At 42.9% G+C, this 22,475-nt stretch overlaps 1 protein-coding gene across 2 annotated transcripts in view; it reads right to left on the reverse strand.

The window, feature by feature from the left end:
* CAMK1D (calcium/calmodulin dependent protein kinase ID) overlaps positions 1–22,475 on the reverse strand; it is a 390,557-nt gene that overhangs the window by 53,694 nt on the left and 314,388 nt on the right. For both annotated transcript variants that reach the window (XM_073328749.1, XM_073328750.1), the window contains exons 4-5: positions 20,055–20,193; positions 8,768–8,894 (exon numbers count right to left, since the gene is read on the reverse strand). In XM_073328749.1, the coding sequence (XP_073184850.1) occupies positions 8,768–8,894; positions 20,055–20,193 (266 nt within the window). The remainder of the gene's footprint in view (positions 1–8,767; positions 8,895–20,054; positions 20,194–22,475) is intronic.

Genomic DNA, 22,475 nt, shown 5'->3' on the forward strand with positions numbered 1-22,475 from the left:
CCTATCCAAAGCTATAATAAAATTACAGCTTTGACATGAGCTGAGATCTCTGCTGGATTTCTGGCAAATCAGAAATGTGGTGAAATGGCCTTTCAGGAATGAAAAACAAAGACCCAAAATGAAGGGGGGAAAAACAGACACAAAGAGTCCACTCCAACTCCCACTGAAGGAAATTTTCCATGGACTTCAGTAGGAGCTGGACTGGGCCCTAGAGCAGTAAGGTTACATTTAGGTGGGATTAATACATTAGAGAGTCCCATGGAACTATATTTCCATGATTCAGCATTCCTGATGTGCCTAATTTAGGGATCTAAACAGGGATACCACCAGATCTGTGTGGACCATGGCTCTGTAATGAGGCATAATTGAGAAGTATTGCCTGGGATAACACTCCATGCATCTGAAGAAGTGGGTTTTTTACCCACGAAAGCTTATGCCCAAATAAATCTGTTAGTCTTTAAGGTGCCACCAGACTCCTTGTTGTTTTTGCCTGGGATAGTCTTTAAGGTCTTGAATAAAATGTTCAAAAGCACCTAAGTCCCGTTTTCAAAAGTGACTTAGGCATGTAGGAGCCTAAATATCATTGAAAGTCAACAGGACTTGGACTCCTAAGTCACTTTTGGAAACAGGACTTTGGTTTGGCTAAGATTTTCAAAGGGGATTAGTGATTTTGGATGCCCCTACCTTTGGGTGCCCAACTTGAGATGCCTTAAAGAGGCCTGATTTTCAGAAAGTACTGAGCACCCATCTTCTCAAAAATCAAATCCTTTTAAGTTGTCTCAAGCCAAAAATGAAGATGCCTAAAATTTCTAGTAACTTTTAAACATCTTTCCTTTAGGTTCCTAAGTAACTTAGGCTTGGTCTACACTACAGAGATAGGTCAGCATAAGGCAGCTTATGTTGACCTAACTATGTTAGTGTCTACACTACAGCCTGGCTCCCACCGGTGTCAGTGCCCTACTACATCAACATAATAATTCCACCTCCACGAGAGGCGTAGGGCTTATGTCAGTGTAGTTAGGGCGACGCAGTGTCTGTGTAGACACTGCGTTCCTTACATCAGCTGTTGGCTGTCTTGTCTATTTCCTGGCTCAGCTGACAAGAAAGTTGGCTCCTGGCTCCCCAGCCAGGCTGGTGCCAGGTCTCTGCTCCAAGCCGGGCTGCCATCCAGGCTCCCAGCTTGGGTTGCCACCTGGGCTCCTGGATGCACCCCCCCCCCATGAGAGTACTGGATGCACTGAGGCTCCCAGATGGGAGCCCAGCTGCCTCTCTCGGCTCTCGGCTCCCTTCTTCCTGCCAGGAACTTGGCAGCTGACCAGCCTCTGGGTGTGGATCTTCCTGCCAGAGGTGAGAAGCCCTGGGTGGCTGCTCCAGCTCCCAGCTGGGAATGGGGAGGTGAGAAGCTCGGGGGTCAGCTAGGCTCCAGGTGGGGAGCTGTGCAGAGCTGAGAGCCCTGGCTCTCAGCCCCCCCCACTGCTCCTCTTCAGTCAGTGGAAATGCTCCTGGTGAGGACATGCACCACCGACAAAAGGAGGGTAGTGAGCACATCTCCCCCGCAGTAATTACTGTGGTGGCTGTACATCAATGTAACATAGGTCGATTTAAGATTGTCATGTAGACATGCCCGTAGGTACTTTTGAAAATTTTACTCCCTGTCTAAACTAGGAGAAAAAGGTGTTTTTTAAAATCATGTTCGCTAACTCCGCTTGAAACACGACTTAGCCACTAGCATTGAAGACCTCTAAACTGTCCTCGCCGGGTGGGAGGAATGTCAGTGGGACTATTTATGTGTTGAAAATGAAGCATGTGCCTGGGCACTTGGCTGGATCGAGGACAGACCGCTCAGCAGGCTGCAGGATTGAGCCCTAAATTCACTCCCCGACAACAAGGCAGTAGCTTGCCTGGGACAGAAGAATGTAATTGTCATATGGACAGACTGAAATGTGAGAAGCCTTCTTAAATAAGTAAAAATGTAAAATTATCTCTTGGGAAAACACCCTAATTGAGTTTAATCAGGTTAAATTATCCTAACAGTCACCTTTTTACCACAGAACCAGTATCTCTGACAACCCTCCTGAAAGAATAAGACCTTCTCTGAACTATTCATATTGATTTAATCTGTAGCGCTGGGACTTAAAAGCCTAGTTAATGTGCTAATGTACTACTGGTTTTAGGCATTAGACCCTCACAGACCATTTCCGAGGCATTCTAACTTGATAAGTAATCATTTACTTTTTAGAAAGAAAACAGTGATATGTATCAAGACGTTTAACTCTACTTACACATTTTGTTTGCTTAGCAAATGACTGAACCAGGTAGACAACAGTTCAGTGTATCACTTACCACCCTCTTTTGGAACAAAACTGAGCCTATGGGCTCGTCTACACTGGCACTTTACAGCGCTGCAATTTTCTCGCTCAGGGGGTGTGAAAAAACACCCCCCTGAGCACTGAAAGTCTCAGCGCTGTGACGTGGCAGTGTAGACAGTGCACCGGCGCTGGGAGCGACTCCCCTTGTGGAGGTGGTTTTTTGTCAGCGCTGGGAGAGCTCTCTCCCAGCTCTGGTGCTGCGACTACACAGCCCCGTTTAAAGCACTACCGCAGCAACGCTTTGACGTTGCTCGTGAAGCTTTGCCCTAAGTCTACCCTTAAAACGCTACAGCGGCACAGCTGCAGCGGAGAGGTTGCACTGTGGTAGTGGTTGAGTGTAGACATTCACTACAGCGCTGGGAGGGGTTCTCCTGTCACTGTAGTTAATCCACTTCCCCAGGTCAATGGAAGAATTCTTTCGTTGACCTAGCACTGTCTACATTGGGGGTTAGGTCTGCTGAGCTATGTCTCTCGGGGAAGGGGGGTTCGCACCCCTGAGAGATGTAGCTATGCCAATGGAAGTAGAACAGCCCTATATGAAGCTTCACTTTTGTCCCAGCCACTAGAGGGCTTGATCCTGTAAAGTGCAGAGTCCTTCTCCCATCAGCTTGGCTAGAACTTGAGTGCATTCAACACTTTCTAGACTGGAAGCTGTTTGGGGAAGGAACTATCATTTACTAGTTAAAGGTCAGCTAAAGACTTCCAGGGGGCGGGCGCAGGAGGACGACCCTCGACCTGCTAACTTGTGTTAAAACAACAAACTGCCTTGTCATCATTTACCTCGAGCTAAGAGCCCACCTTTGTTTCGCTAGTGAAGACAAGGCCACGGTGTTTATACAGTGCCTCACACAATGGGGTCCCTACTGGGTTGGCCTCTGGGCGCTACTGCAATATAAATGCTAAATAATAATAATAATTGTGGATATTAATAACCTCACAGACCTGCCTTTTGCCCGGAGGTATTGAGCCACATGTTCCCAAGGGGTTTAAAAATGAAGCGGCTGAACTAACAAAAGTGGGCGATTTCTCCTTAAAACCAGCTACGATAACGAAGCACTGGGCATTGTACCTATCTTAAAAAAGGCACGAGGGATGATCTTGGGAGTTACCAGCCACTGAGGCTTTACTGCAGCACCAGATGACCTAGCTGAAACAATAGCGGAAAAAGACGGTCATTCAACACCTAGATTATCATGAAACGATAGGGACTACACCGGCAGGGCTTCGGTGGAGGAAAACCTCGCCTCTCCAGTCTACTAAAATCTTTACTAGTCATGGTACTCAGGCACCATGGCAGTGCGTGCAGCATAAGAAGCTAATTGGAACAGTACTGTCACGTATCAGAAACGGACAGAAAGACGGGAAGAAAAGAGTCTGAATAAATGATCCATTTTCAGCATGTTAAAAGGCTAACAGTTTTACAGCTCAGTGCGTCAGGTGTAGCAGAACTGACCCCTAAAACTGTTAATCTTTTGTCACTGACTTAAGTATTGTAGCTTCCGATGTACACTGGTGTAAGATAGATCAGAACAAGGCCTTAAAGATCTAAATCTGGCTATATAATAACAATACCCCCTGTCTCTTATATAGCTCCTTTCATCAATGGATCTCAAAGCACTTTACAAAGGTCACCACCATTATTCCCATTTTACAGACAGGAAAACAGAGGCATAGGAAATTGAACCAATTTGTCCCAGGTCACCCAGCAGGCCAACCAGGACTAGAACCCAGGTCATCTGAATCCCAGTCCAACAGCTATCCACTAGGTCACACCATCACCCTTAAACCTTTGCATAATAATTCATTTTGTGTTCCAGGGAGGAAGGAAAGTTACATTTATGCAGGGCCATTAGGCTACTGCTGAAAATTCTGGTGATACTACAACCCAGGAAAGCTGTTTGATGTAGATAAATTGCAGAGAAAATATGCAGAAGACGTGCAATCAGGTATCGCACCAGCAGTGGCCTCGTGGCAGGCATAATTATGGTGACTGACAGCACAATTTCAATGTGCTTGGAGAGTGTTGTCTGGGCAACCGATGACGAAAAAGAGACAATATTGAAGAGGAGCTAGCTTCTACAGAAGAGGAAAAAAACAGAACAAAACTCTAAATATGATGCAAATGCAAAGCTGTCTGTTCTTTAGGAATACTGCAAGTGTGCTGTGTTGGCTCACACCCCTGAGTCAGTATCAACATAACCAGTGCCTTGAAGCAGTGGGGTCTACAGCATGAATGTATTCTGATTTTGAAATGTTGAGAAGAAAAGAAAATGGGGGAAAATGAACATTTAAAAGGGTAATGGCTGCTGTGAAGCAAAAACAAAATTAGAGAGGCAGACATGAAAATACAACTACTAGAAAAGAATTATTCCCATAAGCTTATAAAGATAGATACACGCTATGTTATCATCCAATGACTCCACACAAAATTGTGGAGCTGGGAGTACCTGTGAATTTTAATAAATAATATCAACAACTTTGATAACTATAGCACTTCCCATTATTTCCAAGAGTTTTGCAACATTAATGAATGAATCTTTATGCCCTCCCCCACCGTGCTGGGTAGGTTTTATCCCCATTTTACAGATGGAACAACAGAGCAGTTTATGTGACTTTCCCAAAGACACACAGGATGTCTGTGGGGAAGTCAGGAATAGAATCCAAATCTCTGGACTCTCCGTCCTGAGCTTTAACCATACAGCTTTAATCCAAATGTAATGGAGGACATGGAAGTCATTCCGTTATCTGAGAGTTCAGAGAACCTGGGGAGCCCATTTGTCTTAGCTGAAGTAATGATGTGAGCATGTAACTTTGTATGTGCCAAAGCCTTTACTTGAAATCTGTGGTGCAAAGACTTGTGCACATAAAGCAGAGGGATCTGATCGTATTTCAGGATAAGAGGTTATTTAACGAGTAGGATTCAGATGCCAATGTGCATGATTACAGTGAAAACTTGACAAAAAATGAACAGAGGTAGTGAGGCAAATAGTTCAGTACAGAAAGAAAGATTGTGAATGGACCTCAAAGACACAAGACCTCTACCATCAGGAATCCAGCATCACCACCCTCCTAATAGAGGTCAGACAATCAAGCCATCACTTCAGTGATGAGCTGCCTTAATCTACCAGGGAGACCTAACACTGTGTTTAGAGTCTTGTCATCAGCAAGATAATGATGAGTATGGAGTCACCTTTCTAAGGGTGGCGGGTCAGTATCCAGACAGTGAGTGATCAGAACTCCCTAAGTATGAGTTAAAGTGGCAGAACTTTTACTCACGTGATAGGAAGAACTTTATTTCCAGAATGTGTAAATGGCAACATGAAGAGGCAGCATGAGATTATTCTCTGCCAGATTGGAGTCAGACTCTCTCATGTTCAGCCACTCTTCAACAAACAGAATCTTAAAATTGATGTTTCTTACAAACTTATTGTTTTTGGCCAGTGGCCCATGGAGAACCTGCTGAAACATTTTAATTAAGAGAGCTGAGCAGCCTACATGAAGAATTATCGAATGTACTGTTTTAGCTCTTGCTCAATTCCTCTATCGAGCTTCAAAAACAAGGTCCCTGATTCAGCTTGATTAAATAAAGCAGAGTCCAGAATGTAACCTAATGCAGGCTGTCTTATGTTTCACAAAGTAATAAGAGATATAAGGCCATGATTACTGCAGAGTGATCAAGACAAAAGAAAAACTGTTTCTCTTTCCAAGGTTACCAAGATAAAATCAAGTGTATATTGTGCAATATAGAGATAATGTTATTCCATGAATGAACCTGTCTCTCTGTGTCATGGGCTCTGCTGTGTTACATTTAAGATTTTATACCATGCTTATCACTATGGGATCTGAGTGGTTTCTATTTCCTCCTAAATGTATGTAAATTCAGGTGACTTGGCACTCACTAAGCAAAAATGGTAGTGCCAAAGTCATTAAACTCCCCATGTGGGTTTCTCAACAGTTAGAAACAATGCACACAGGAGAATGCTAGAAACACAGCTGGGCCATTCTTTCACCATTATTGCAACTTGCAGATTGAAAGGGAAGAGCAATCTTGCTGTGCTGGAAATCAGCTCTTTAACTGAGTGATCACTAAAGAGTACAGTATTTTTATAGACTGAGCTCCAATTCTTCAATTGTATCAGAGCAGGTAGAGTCCTGTGATCATGCAGAACCCCACCGATTTTAACAGAACTTTGCATGGAGCACAAGATCACACCCATGGGGGCTTGGCTGCAGGATCAGGGCTTTGGTATATATTCATTTTAATGCTGTAGGATGCCAGAGTAGAACGGGAAGGAGGAGATGTCCCTTACTACCCTGCCCACATAAGAGTCACAGCCAAATTAATACTTGGCATAAGCAGGTGCAACTCAAACAAAGTGAACAGAATTGTACCCAGTTACACTACATCATGAATTCGAACCCCATTCTTTCATACAAGACAGGACTGCATAGGAGTGGTGGGAGGAGGAAAAAGTATGCCTAGGTGGATTTTATTGCACAACAGTTGAATAAAATAAAAAATATCCTGTCCCTTTAAAAACACAAATACAACAAGCCTTCCCTCAGTCAGGGTCCAAAGCAAAGGTACTGTCAGGGACAGGACATAGGTGGCTAGGCCTAGTGGTTAGCCAAGGGCAGGGGGCCCTCTCCCTGCGCAAGTCAAGGTTCAGAACTAGAAGGTCAGGGGACGAGATCAGGAACTTAGAGTCAGATTGCAGGAATCAGGCCGAGTCAGGAAACTGGGAGGTCAGGACCAGGAGACAAGAGCAGGTAGTGCTGGGGGAGTAGTTCAAAGCAGGGTGGAACAGAGCTGTAGGAACAACTTCCTGTTCCTCCTTCTGGCCAAGTAGTGGGAGTGGGCCAGTCAGGAACGGGCCAGTTGGGAGCACTGGTGTTCCTCATGGGAGGCTCATGTGGGGGCATGAACATTTTCTGCCAGCTCCCAGGCATGCTACTCAGTGGGGGTGATGGTGATATTTGGGTCCTGTGGGGAAAGGGTTCTGGCTGCCAACCCCACAGCTGCCCCCAGCTGTGGCCCCAGCCTCAGCCCCCTTAGCCCTGTCCAGGTCCCCCCCGCCTAGAGACACGGCCCTGCTCCTTGCCACAGCTCTGAGTTGGGGGGGGGGGTATGGATAGGGTCAAGGGGGCTGGCTTTCAGCACCCCCACCATTAAAAGTGTTCCAGTGCCACTGCCCTTGGGGATGACTGTGTGGTCTGTACAAACTGTCGGGGCTCCGATGTAGGCAGCTGGGCCTAGTTTTACCATAAGGTGGATGGGTTGGGTCCCTGCACCAGCTGGAGTTCAGAACCAGAAGATCAGAAACTAAGAGTCAGATACCAAGAGTCAGGCCGAGTCAAGAAACCAGGAGGTCAGGGTCAGGTAGGAAAATCCAGTCTCATTTGACCATACACACAAAACTGTATGTCAGCACAGATGCAAAGAACACCTACTTCTGGCTACTGAAAACCTTAAAGTTCAGATCCTTCCTAGGTAGAAACACTAGGCCAAAGGTATCCCCGGCATTATTTCAATGTAATTATTTAAAAGGAATTACACTAAAGATGAATTTTACACTGTAACCTCTTATAGTATCACAGTATTGGAACAGCTACTGCCATTTTGAATGCTCCTCTGAAATATAATGTTTGCATTTTAAATAAAGTCTCTTTAAAAGGTTTCAGAGTGGTAGCCGTGTTAGTCTGAATCAGCAAAAAGAACGAGGGGTACTTGTGGCACCTTAGAGACTAACAAATTTATTTGAGCATAAGCTTTTGTGGGCTAAAACCCACTTCATCAGATGCATGCAGGGGAAAATACAGTAGGAAGATATATATATATACACACACAGAGGACTGGACTACACATAGGGTTTTCCCATCTCTATGAAATTTCTATGAGTCGATATAACTCAGTGTGGTTAGACAAGAGGTTTATTTGAGACTTAAAAATAAATGCAGCTCATCCCTTTTTCTTATTAATACGTCTCTTGGAAGGAATTTGTGAAATGTGATCCTTTATCATTAAAAACAAAATGATACCTATGTTAAAGTGTCTCAGTTTCATATGTGATTTAAAAAAGAAATGGATTAGAAGGATATCATTCAAATGCTTTCAGCTCAAGAGCAGGCCCTGTGTTCAGAACAGCTCACCCTTTGAAGGAATACAATTATGGAGCTTAATCCCACAACCCAAGTTGACCACAAAAATAAATACATGGCAGGATCAGGACACAATAGATGAAAAGGACCAAAGAAAGAGAAGCATTAATTTCAGAAAACTCTAGCTAATGTCTGCAAAATCTTTCACCTACTATTCACAGTCAGAGCATTCTCTTATATTACCACCATTCTCACTTACGCCTGGGATAACTGATGATGATTATGACCCAACCACTTACCAACATATCCTGGGGTTCCACATGCTGTGGACATGACGTCTCCTTTATCCTCCATCTTTGACAATCCGAAGTCACTGATCATGATCTTGGATTCTTCATCCTGGCTGTAGTACAGCAGGTTCTCAGGCTAGGAAGAAGTTTGAGACAAACAGTTATGAATATATGAGTCCAGTAAAGAACAAGGTGACACTTTACATTTATTATATTCAATTTTTGGAGCGAGGGGAGGGGATTCCCCAGAACCCTCAACCAATGCCCCTAATAAACATTCTTCAAAGGCAGTACCGGCCAACTTATTCTTGTGATTGAGAAGGATTCTGTGGGAAATGAATCAATGCCACTGTTAAGGCAACTAGCCAGAGGCCCTCCTCTTCAGATGTTGCATGTAGCATCTCTGAAGCCATTCCTTTACTTTGACACCCCAAGCAGGAACCATGGCTCCTTTCTTTCTCCTGACCAGAGATATAAGGGGATAGACCTATATACAAACAACGATAGTCTCTTTACTCTATGCTGATAAAACAGAAGGGTTGGTTTATGTGCAAGTATAAATGGTAAGTACTATGTAGAACATTCAAAACATTTTACATAGATGCAGTACGGGGTTAAATTGTAGTTTAAAAAATCCCATTAGTGTTAGAGAATTTTTATATATATCCTGTAGGAAATAAACAATGATAAAAGAGTAAATGCCATTGAAGTTAACAGAGTTACACCAACATTGATTTGGCCCCAGTTAATCAGAAAAAATATTGCACTGCTGAGAATAATGAACTAGGGGCCTAGTAGAAACCAGGAGTCTCTTCACTGAACTCCATGGAGTTTTGCTGATGTTAATCTGGTTCGAGATCAGAATCATGCCCCGGACACCAATGTGCTACATTATTGGTAATCCAAAATGTTCAATACATCTGCTTTTAATAATTTGTTATGTTATTAACAAACAATACAGGTCTTACTAAATACAATACACTTCTGGGAAGTGTAATTTGAAGTTTTACCTCCTAGGGTGATTCCATTGCTAAGGGATTCAGTCTGTAAGGTACTTAGGGTCCTCTGTGAGGTGCTGAGCTGCACCCCCGTCTCTCCCCAGCTCCCATTGAAGCTGGGGAAGGTGTGAACACTCCGCACCATGTAGGGCCAGGCCTTAAACTTGTTACATTTTTACAGCACGAGATGACCAGCTTTGCGGCATAGTATTGGAACAGTTTCTGCCAAGAAATTGGAACAAATTCCTACTACAATTTAACACATTTCTTCTATAAACCCAATATGCACTCCAGATGTGGATTTCCAGGAAATAATATATGAGACAGATGGGGCAATTCAACATCATTACATTTGTTGGGCCAAATCCAGCCTTGGTGTATAAGGGGGCAACTCCACTGACGTCTATAGCAATGGGCTAGGGCTGAATTTGACACCTTATCTTATAGCAGAACTCAGGAAGTCAGACACATTTTTATGTTTCACTCAGATGGTTATGAACTCTTAAAATATTTCAACAACACTCACACTGAGCAAGAACCCAAGGATACCAGAGAAGAGACTTAATTAAATGTTTAGGACCTGATCCTTAGTACTTGCTTTTTCAGCTCTCAGTGTGGCATGGTGACAAGGCGGAGAGGGAGATTATTGCAAAGAGGGCCTTAGGGCCCTGAGGTTGTTTTAAGTTGTATGGACTGCCAATAGCCCATAGGGCAGTCAGGATCACTGGGGCATAAGGATACTCCGGCCATGTTCCTTTTTCCCTGGATATTTCCCTTGAACTGGGAAAAGGAGCAGTGAAGGAGCCGTTACACCATCTCTCTACCATCCAGATATTCCCCTTACATACGGAGTATCGTCATGGGGTACTTAAGCCAGATTTCTGGCTGCTGTGCACCACCAGAGTAGCACCAAGCAGGGTTGCTGGGCCTTAATTTGTGGGACTGAAACATAGTAGACAATGATGTTATCCACTTGTCCTCACATGCGCATGAACACACAAGTGGAAACAAACGTATGACCTTGCCCAGTGTCTTCTAAAGGGGCTGAGATCAAAAAGGAAACAGGGCTTCTGAAAAACAAAACAAAATTGGCTGTGCTGTGTATACTGCTTTTCTAAATGCTCTCATGGTGCCTCGTGAGTCCCTCGCCTTCAACGTCCTGCATAGCTCTATCTCTGCCTTACCCGTGGACCTTCCTCTGACATTACACAGGGATGTTAAGGGTACAGCCCATAGGCTGGACCCATTCCATGGTACAGTTTCATCTGGACCACAGACTTCCCATGACTCTGTGGGCTTGTCTATATGATCCCGGAGACCACGCTATGAAGGTGTGATTCATAGAGTGCATCAGTGTGTCACCACTCTAACTCCCCGTGTGTACCCTGCTAGTGTGCATTGGTGCAGTCCTGTTTCAAACAGGACGAGATCAATGCACACTAAGTGCATCAATGCATATAGTGTGTGCCAGCAGGTTCCACACGGGGGAATTAGAGCACAACGCACCGGTGCACTCTGCAAATCACACTCCTGTAGTCCAGACTCTCGCGCAGCAATCCAGCAGTACCTTGCACACAGGTGTAGAACCGCTCGGTCTCATTTAAGAGGCACTGGGGAAGCATAAATCTGGTGGAAGCTGATACGTGTCTGGGCAAGGGGAAATGGCACTGACGAGCGCTTACCCGTTGGCTGGAGATTAGATACCTCACCTCACAAGTCAAAGAAAAGGAAACTTCAAATAAGTTAAAAGTTGAATGCCTCCTGCAGCTGGTGGACTCCCTTTTAAATAAAAAATTAAAAAAGAAAAGAAAAAGGAGCAGGAGTATATCCTTCTACTCTTCCCTTCCTTCATTTCTTTATTCAGCTTGTAACACATGGCCATCGCGTCTTTATCCATAAAGAGAAAAGCAGATCACGAATGTCCTGCCTTTCAGGAAAAATGGAGAATTTCATATTTCTTTGTGGACATGGCTGGACAGCACACGTGCTTGGTATGTAAGCAACAGGTAGCTGTGATAAAAGAATACGACATTCAAAGACACCGTGAAGCAAACCAGGATGAGAAGTATGATAAGTAAACAAGAAAATTATGTGAAGATAAATACTCCAAATTAGCACAGTTGTTGAAAAAGCAGCCATTAGTGTTTACTAACGCTTGTCATGTAAGTGATTCTGCTGTTAAGGCAAGCTATGTGATTGCCCATGAAATAGCTGTCTCATCAATACCATTTTCTGAGGGAGAATTTTTGAGGAACTTCATGCTGCAAGCTTCAGAAGTAGTGTGTCCAGATAAGTGGGAAGCTTTTGCAAATATCAGCCTCTCAGAAAACAAAATTGCTGAGAGAATCAATGAGTTAGCTGAGAATCTGAACAGTCAACTGCAGGACAAAGCAAAGTACTTTGCTGCTTTTTCAACTGCAACTGATGAAAGCACAGATGTAAATGACGCATCTCAGCTAGCAGCGTTCATTCATGGAGAACGTGTATATAGCAAAGGAGCTTGTAGAACTGTAGACACAACAACAGCAAATTATCTCTTTATCAACTCAGTGAAAGCTCTCAACAAATTGGATGTGGACTGGACAAGAGCTCTGAGTCTGGCCACAAACAGAGCATCCTCAGGGGTAGGTAAGAAAGCTGGAGTTGCAACAAAATTGAAGACCTAATTGCAAATGATCAACCACAACCAACAGTTTAGCAGTTTTCTTTGTATTTTACATCAAGAAGCTTTCTGTAGTAAAATTTTGGAAATGAATCACGTGATGGATGTGGCTATTAAAATGTAAATTTTATTCGAGCTAGAGGTCTCTAATCAGTTCAGCCTGTGTTGGAAGAATGTGACATTCATCGTGGACTACCATATCAAACTGTAGTTCAGTGGCTAAATTGGGGGATTCTGTTGAAGCTTAAGAACGGCCATAGTGGGTCAGACCAAAGGTCCATCTAGCCCAATATCCTGTCTTGCGACAGTGGCCAATGCCAGGTGCCCCAGAGGGAATGAACAGAACAGTGATGACATACCCTGTCGTCCAGTCCCAGCTTCTGGCAAACAGAGGCTAGGGACACCATCCCTGCCCATCCTGGCTAACAGCCATTAACAGACCTATCCTCCATGAACTTATCTAGTTCTTTTTTGAAACCTGTTTTAGTCTTGGCCTTCACAACATCCTCTGTCAAAGAGTTCCACAGGTTGACTGTGCGTTGTATGAAGAAATACTTCCTTTTGTTTGTTTTAAACCTGCTGCCTATTAATTTCATTTGGTGACCGCTAGTTCTTGTGTTATGAGAAGGAGTAAACAACACTTCCTTATTTATTTTCTCCACACCAGTCATGATTTTATAGACCTCTGGCATATCCCCTCTCAGTCATCTCTTTTCCAAGCTGAAAAGTCCCAGTCTTATTAATCTCTCCTCATATGGAAGTTGTTCTACGTCCCTAGCCATTTTTGTTACCCTTTTTTGAATCATGTTGAGAGATCCACCTTTTCATGGATCACAAAGGGAAAGATGTCACTGAATTACAGGACAATGAATGTCTTCAAGACCTTGCTTTCATAGTGGATATTACAGAGCGTTTGAACTTGCTCAACACAAGAACGCAGGAGAGCAACCGAGTAGTGACAGAATACTATGACAACATTCACAACTTTGAAACTGAGCTTCAGCTGTGGGGAAGGAACTTTCCCAGAGTAATTTGGCACACTTACCTTCCCTTGAAATCACTATGTGACACTGTTAGGACTCAGTGTGATGACACCATGGGCAAAATTGCTGAATTGAGAAAGGAATTTCAAGAATGATTCTCTGACTTCAGGAACCAAGAAGAAGAGTTTGCAATTTTCAGCACAACCTTTTCTGTTAATGTGCTTGATGTACTAGAGGAGCTCCAACTGGAACTTAATGAAGTGTAGTGTGATACTGCTGAAGGGCAAATTTTCCAATATTGGTGTTTCCAAGTTTACCAATATCTGGATCAAATTATTCCAAACTGAAGTCCTTTGCATCAAGAATTCTTTCCATGTTTGGGAGCATATATGTGTGTGAACAAGTATTCCCCATCATAAATATCAACAAATCTAAGCTACTTTCTGAGCTAAGCGACACACACCTGAACCTGATACTCAAGATAGCCTCAGCCCGATCATTTGCTTCAAATGTTGATGCACTAGTTCAAGCTAATAGGTGCCAGGTATCGTGGGAGCAACAGTAGCAATCACTAACATCTAAAATAAATGTAATTAGCAACATGGTTTCTCTTTATCTATTTCTATTTTAATAACTTTTGCTGAATGTGGCACATGCCAAGTGGCAGAGTATTGGATCAGGCCCGTCATATGAAATGCATTTGACACCCCTGCATCACATACGCTGGTTTTACATTGGTGTCTGGCTGTATGGGAATTACCCCTGATTTACCACGGTACAAGGTAGATCAAAACCAGGCTTGTTTCTCTAGCCCCACACCTGGGTCCCAAATTGTGCCAGCTTGGCTCACCTTGCTGCTTCCTTTGTCTCCTATTACCATATATGACACCTTATGTATCCTCTTGCTACCCCATCTCCCCCACCCTCAGAGCATCCTCCCTAACCTTGCACAGTAGAATAGCTTAGACATTTTTGACAACGGCAAAAGTACAATAAAAACAGAAATGAAATTTCATATATATTTTCATGAAGTTTTCCTAATTTTCCAACCACCCTTACAAGCAGCCCCATTCCCTTTTTTCACCCCACTCCACCCTCACTTCTTTCACTACCCCTTCCATCACAGAGCTCCCTCCTCACTTTCTTTCCTGACTAGAAGCTGATTGAAATTTTCTGAATTTCAAAATACTGCTGACATTTCAAAATTCAAAAAATAAACAGGAAATCCCACCTCTCCCCCCACAGTCCTGCCTTTTAACCAGTGGGGGGGGGTTACAATCGTTTGAACTGCACACATTTTAATTTCTAAAATCTTCAATATTTAAAAAAAAAAAAACACCAAGAAAAAATTGAAAACATTTTCATGATTTTTTTTCCAAACAGTTTTACTCCTGATCGAGTTCCAATCTCAGGGCTTGTCTTCACTATGGGCTAAATCGGTGCTGCTGCAATTGATGCAGTAGTATTGATTTAGGGGGCCTGGTGAAGACGCAATAAGTTGATGGAAGAGCACTCTCCCATCGACATAATTACTCCACCTCAAGAAGAAGCGGAAGCTATGTTGGCAGAACAGCATCTCCTGACATCTCCTGTACATGTGTAGACACCACGGTAAGTCGATGTAAGTTAAGTCGACGTAATTTACATCGACTTACCCTCCAGTGTAGACAAGGCCTCATACCTGTCAGAAGCACACCAGTGTAAGGAAGTCAGTCTTATAGAATAGAGATCAAAATGGCTCTATATTTGAATGTATTAACTAGGGCAGTCGATTAATCGCAGTTAACTCACACGATTAACTCAAAAAAATTAACCACGATTAATCACATTTTTAATCGCACTGTTAAACAATAGAATACCAAATGAAATTTATTAAATATTTTGGATGCTTTTCTACAGTTTCATATATATTGTATTCTGTGTTGTAATTGAAATCAAAGTGTATATTATTTTTTATTACAAATATTTGCACTGTAAAAATGATAAACAAAAGAAACAGTATTTTTTAATTCACCTCATACAAGTACTGTAGTGCAATCTCTTTCTCATGCAAGTGCAACTTACAAATGTAGAATTTTTTTTTGTTACATAACTGCACTCAAAAACAAAACAATGTAAAACTTCAGAGCCTACAAGTCCACTCAGTCCTACTTCTTGTTCAGCCAATCGCTAAGACAAACAAGTTTGTTTACATTTACAGGAAATAATGCTGCACTCTTCTTATTTACAGAAAGTCACCAGGAAGTGAGAACAGGCATTTGCATTGCACTTTTGTAGCCGGCATTGCAAGGTATTTATGTGCCAGATATGCTAAACATTCGTATGCCTCTTCATGCTTCGGCCACCATTCCAAAGGACATGTTTCCATGCTGATGACGCTCATTAAAAAAAATGCATTAATTAAATTTCAGATTGAACTCCTTGGGGGAGAATTGTATGTCCCCTGCTCTGCCATATATTTCATGTTATAGCAGTTTTGGATGATGAGTCAGCACATGTTGTTCATTTTAAGAACACTTTCACTGCAGATTTGACAAAAAGCAAAGAAGGTACCAATGTGAGATTTCTAAAGATAGCTATAGCACTTGACCCAAGATTTAAGAATCTGAAGTGCCCTCCAAAATCTGAGAGCATGAGATGTGGAGCATGCTCTCAGAAGTCTTAAAAAAGCAACACTCTGATGCGGAAACTACAGAATCCAAACCACCAAAAAAGAAAGCTGCTTTGGATGGTTATCGTCATCAGCATGGATGTGTGGCCCCTAGAATGGTGGTTGAAAAATGAAGGGACATATGAATTTTTAGTGCATCTGGCACGCAAATATCTTGCGATGCCAGCTACAACAGTGCCATGAGAACACCTGTTCTCACTTTCAGATGACATTGTAAATAAGAAGCAGGCAGCATTATCTCCTGCAAAAGTAAACAAACGTGTTTGTCTGATTAATTTTTTTAATCGTGCGATTAATCACGATTAATTTTTTAATCGCTTGACAGCCCTGGTATTAACTGATTAATTAAAAAGGGTACTAACAAGAAGAGTCTGTACCCATCAGAATCTCTCAGGACCTTTCATTTTTCTAACCACTGTCTCCACCCTTTGTTTATTGTCATTCTTTGCTGTGTTATTTAAATCAGAATCTCTTAGGGTAGAGATCTGCCTTTCCTATCTGTTAAGTGGTGCTCTAAGAATAATGATTATAATAGCAATAGTTAATTATTGATGTTGAAAAGTAAAAGTCCCAATCCCAATCTTGATTGTGGGATCCTCTGGCCTCCATCAGCGTAAGCGTCAGGAATTTCCCCAGCCTAGGAGTCCACAGGACCTGCTTGCCCTCTTGCAGCCTTCTGCAGCAGCTACAACGGCGTGCACTGCCAACCCTCTGCTGGGCCCAGGTTCCCTGATGGAGTTGGGCTCATCTTTACATCCTGTAGCTGGGAATCACCAGCTGCTATCATTTAGATTCTGTCCAACTGGGTTGGATGATTCCCACCAACTTCCTGCTGGTCTCCTCTCCAGAATAGGGCTGGCTGTTCCCCAGTTCTCTGGCCCTTAAAGGGGCAGACTGGCCTGTCACAGGCATGTTAACAGGGTGGTGTGGAGAAGTATAATATCCTGGTACAAACTTGGGAATTACAGCAAAACTGTAAGGCCTGGTCTACACTAGGAAATTAGGTCAGTAGAACTACGTTGCTCCAGGGTGTGAAAAATCCACAGCCCTGACCGACACAGTTAAACTGACCTAACGCCCCTGTATACAGTGATAGGGCAACAGATGAATTCCCCCCCCTAGCTACCGCCATCGGGGAGGTGGAGTACCTAGACCAATGAGAGAACTCCTCTCATTGGCGTAGGTGGAGTATTCACTGTGGCTGTTTATGTGTAGACAAGCTCTAAAACTTTACCAACATGTAACGGTCCAGAAGCAGAACCAATGAACAGATGAACAAAGCAATGAGAGGCACAGTACAGTCCTTACCATCTGCTCAACAAAGATTTGAAGCAGCAAGTTGCTTTTGTAAGACTGGAATAAAAAATGAAACCACCCATGGAAAACATGAAGCTTCAGTCATGACTCTCTTACCACCAGAGTGTGATGCTGCCTGGATTCCCCTTTTGTGACCTGGGAGGACAACGTAGGGGAATAGGCCAGAATATCAACAGCTGAGGGACAAGAGATGGTTATAAAGTCCCACCAAGTCATTGACATTGGATTGCTTGGCTGAGACCACTTTTCCTCAGTCTTCTGATAGCCAAGAAATCCATTGGCCTCTGTAAAAGAGTACAGGTCCTATACCCTAAGAGGAAAAGTGAATCCTATCTCAAAATGGAGAAGCATTTTCCATCTCTGACCTCCGCCTAACCAAGTATTTAGATAGCTCCCATCACCAGAGTCACTAGGTGCTTCAAATGTTAATTAAACTTATCCTCACAATAATCCTGGAAGACAAGGAATTCTTATCCCCATATTAAAGATGGGGAACTGAGGCTGGAAAGACTAAGCAATTGACCCAGGGAAACTAAGCTAGTGGCAGGAATTGAACTTAAATTGCAGTTTAGTTCAGGTCAGTGCTTTAACCACAAGACCATCCTTTCTCTCTTATAAGTCTGTATTTTGTTACAAGCTACATTAGTTTGCTCTTTCACTTTTATCCTACACTAAGTGATAAATTTGTGACCCCAATGCTGAGTATATATATTCAGTTATTGTCTTTTATTAAAAAATATGCCTTCTGCTACTGTATTGTTCAGGGTACCCAAATCTTAAATGTACTGGTTTTCTCTAGCTATGCACACCATTAAATCTTTACAAAGAAATATCTGCTTATCATCTCAATGGCAGCATTCAAAATGGAAGGAGAAAAGCACGAAGAAATAATGCTATTATTTGAATAGAAGGGATGAGAGATTCTGCTCTAATAACACACGGGTACAGCGAGGAACAAAGACTAATCTCAAAATCATACAATTACACTGTGTTCTTCAGAAAAGAATCACTTGTGCAGAAAGCACTTACAAAAACATTGGCTCAAATGGAATGACCCTAAAGCGGGATTGATAGGGAATTGGTAAACATTTTCCAAACAATTAATCTTGTGACACTCTGTACATAAAAGCAGTACCCTGGAACCCCCATATTCACCCCTGTCATATAATTATGATATATTGCACACAAAGTTTGCCATGTAAGATATAATATGAAAGGTCATGATCTGCTGAAACCCATTGTCCTGTCCAAATCTGTATATCATTTGTGTGTATCAAGTTATGGGATTTTGCTGCATGGTTGTTACTGAAATATGTGGTAAGTTTGCTAGTGACATACAAAGGAGGCAAACCACTCCCAGGAGGGTGTTCAACAATCATTAATCAGCAGTGGAGTTGTAATCAAGGGATTTACAATTCAATGGCAGTTGCACAAGACCACACCAGGGGGAATTGCTTAATCCTGTGACTCAGCAAGGCCCACCAGAACATGTCTGGGCTAATATTTTCCAGTCACATGGATTGAGGGTATAAAATAAGGGCAGTGGCATCATGCCTGGGCCTTTCTCCTCCTCCACCTGTGCTAGAAGCATCAAGAATGCTGGAAAGACAAAGACTTCAATTGAGGAGACTGGTCCCAGGCTTGAGAGAGAAGCTTGTATATTAAGAATTGTAACATCCAGTGTGGTGAGAAAACTGCTTGATCTAAATACTACCTAATGTAATAAGGTTTAAGATTTAGACTGTGCGCTTACCTTTTACTTTCTTTGGTAACTATCTCTGACCTTTTATGCCTACCACTTATAATCACTTAAAATCTATCTTTCTGTAGCTAATATGTTTTGTATTTTACCTAAAACAGTGTGTTTTACTTGAAGTGCTTGAGAAATCTCAGCTTAATTTACAAAGGCTTCCGTATGTCCTCTCCCGACAGAGGGGCAGATTGTCTAACAAACTTACACTGGTCAGGCTTCTGACCAGGACAAGATGGTACAGCTTTGGGATGCACAGCTGGAGAGCTGGGGGGAATGGGCTTGTGCCTTTCTCTGTGTGATTCATGAGTGGCTTAGGGACCATTCATGCAATCTAGCTGGGTGTGGGGCTCCACATGCTGTTATGCTGAGTGATAACAATGCCTGGAGGGGTTTTTTGCTTGTCACTAGCAAAGAATTGCGAGAGACAGCCCAGGCCGGAGAGTTAAGGGGGCACAGCGGTCCCATAATTCCAGGTTGTAACCCAGGGATTCCGTCACAAATCCCTCATCATAAGTAGTATGTAGTATTTAATGTAGCACTGTAAACTTGCAAGGCACTTTTCAGCAGTAAAAACACATGCGTCTGCCCAGAAGAGCTCACATTCTTAATGTAACGGATGTCATTTTCCCAGAGGATAGATTTGCTGTAATCCCACTCACCACTAATGTTGGTGAAGGTGGCAGGATAAGGCCCTTCATGAGACAAGATAAAGAATCACTACTCTAGATAAAACACAGGACAGCTGTTCAGATAGGCGACGGTATTGATTATACAAAGCCTCATTCAAAGGATGAATCTCTACTCAAATGGGTAGTCCCACGGTAGTCCTGAAGAGTGAGAGTTAGGCTTTGTGGTAATTGGGCCCACACTCATTAATACTATGTGGAGATACAAATAAGTAAGTGGCCTTACCTTGAGATCTCGATGCACAATGCCCATTCTGTGCAGGTAGTAGACAGCATCCAGGACCTGCCGTATCAGAGTGCTTGCATCCTTCTCGGTGTAAAACCCTTTCTCTACTATGCGGTCGAAAAGCTCGCCTCCAGAAACGCTGAAAAACATCATGGAATATAGAAGTGTGAAGATGAGCTTATAACTCTCTAAAGGTATGTCTACACTGGAGCTGATTGCAGCTTGGGTAGACACACTCAAGCTAGCTTTAATCTAGATAGCTCGGGTCCTGGAGCAGTGAAGCTGCTAGTTAACCAAGACCCTGGGATGACTTGTATAGCTCATATGGAAGCCCATACAGCCCCAGTTCCACTGCTCCAGCACCCAAGCTAGCTAGACTAAAGCTAGGCTCTGTGTCAGCAATGTACATATACCCTAAATGATGGCCGATGAGAGTACAGAATCAGATTCAGTTCAAGCAAGTGACTGTCTAGTATTACGGGGATGCTCAGACAAAGTAGAAGAAGCCTCAAATATTAGGATTTTGGGGGGCTTCCCCTAGCACAGAAGCTTGTCAGTTTGCTTTCAACACTGAATCCACCTAATGGAAGAAAAAGTTTGATTGAAAACAATAAGATAATAATTATAAAACAAAAAACATCGTGACTCCCCTACCATAACAGAATGGCCCATCTAGTCCAGTATACTGTCTTGACAAGGGCTAAAGAAAAAGCACTGGGCCAGACTCACTAGGGCTAACTAGCACAGGGTAATTACACTTTCCTAGGCCAGCAAGATCCATGAGTAGATGAGGAAGGACAGGGAGCATTTCTGATACTGTCCAGCTGTAATGCACTTTGTGTGTGTAAGTTAAAGTCTGACATCGCCGTCTAGTGGCTGGCCCAGGAAGATTATAGGGGTCTTACTACTGTCAGCATCTTGACTCATGCTTTAGTGGTAAAGGCTTGTGTTTTTGGAGCTGGAGGGCAGAGTTCTATTCTCCTTCCCCTGTCTGTGTGAGATTTATACAGTAATTGTGTCTGATACCTACAGCACATTCATTCATTGTACTGCTTTCGGATTCCTACTGGGGAGAAAAGATAGGCAGCCTCTTCCAGAGGCTTCACCATTTTACCCATTCCTACTTGTTCGTATATCACAACTTAGACACACGTTTATGTTACAAGACTGTTGGGCGAGCCTGGCCTCAGACTGACTCTGGCAGACCACATTTATTAACGAGAGAACAAAGATTATGAGATCAGTTCCCCACCAGGTAACCCAGACTGGGAAAGGGTTTCATAAATCAAAGAGAAAAATAAAATGGAACCATCCCAATATTATACTTATACTACATTACACTTCTCTTCTGCTCTGCTAGAAATAACATGCTCCTACACCCATCTTACATAAAGAATGGTCCACATTAAACTTTTTAATGGAACTTTCTGTGAAAAAAAGAGGAAGGTCTTTACTGAGCTATTGAAATCATAAAACTGTCAGCAAGAAACTTTAACTGCCCCACCAGGACAAATAAAAGATTTCTATTTTAGCAGGAAAACAAATTAAAAAAAATAAAATTAATGCGATGTGTTTTCTGCAAGCTGTACCACTTAACATATAATAAATAACAGACTGAAATGTTCTTTAGAAACAAACCTAATAAAGGGAAATAATAGAGTTATTAAATGCTCATGTGGTGGGAGCTTTACATTATACAAACACTAGGTAATTCAGCTGCAGGCACTCCAAGCAATAATCTGTTTGAATAAAGATATGAGGTCACTTCCTAAGGAAAGTTAGGAGCTGAAACAGAAGAGAATGCTGCTCCTGGAAATTAACATGTTCAACTTGGAAACTGAAATGAAATCTAGGAGAAAACAGCCATTTAAACTGAATAATCCACCAGTTAGTTACTAAGCAACTAAACTGAATGAGCCACTGAAATATTGAAACTAAAATGAAATTATCCAACAGAGGTGAAATTCACCCAGGGCCTGATCCAAAGCCCACTGAAATAAATGGAAAGGCTCCCACTGGCACCGATAAGCTATGAATCAGGCCCCGTGGGAGCCCCTTCTGCGTCACTTAAACTTTTTACTTCCACACAGACCAGGGCTGGAAGCCTGGATCCAGAGTGGTCATGCAGAGGCTCTCTGCACTCCCTATGCACCATAGAGGGGGGCTCTGTGCTGGCCACAGAAACAGGCTGATGCAGAAGGTGGCACTATACAGGCAGGTTGGCAGCAAGCCAGGTGAGGGGCTCCTGGATCCATTATGTAGTTCTCGAGGCTATAACATCTAGCCCAGGTGGCAAGGAGGTACCACAGCCTACGGCTGCTGCAGCTGCAGAGGAGGAGATGCGATGCAGCTCCACACCCTGGGTTGTGGCGACTTTTGTCCATTCTCCATCCTGGGCATTTCATTTGCATAAAGTTGGAA

This window comes from Lepidochelys kempii, chromosome 1, assembly GCF_965140265.1.
Source record: "Lepidochelys kempii isolate rLepKem1 chromosome 1, rLepKem1.hap2, whole genome shotgun sequence".
Classification (NCBI taxonomy): Eukaryota; Metazoa; Chordata; order Testudines; family Cheloniidae; genus Lepidochelys; species Lepidochelys kempii.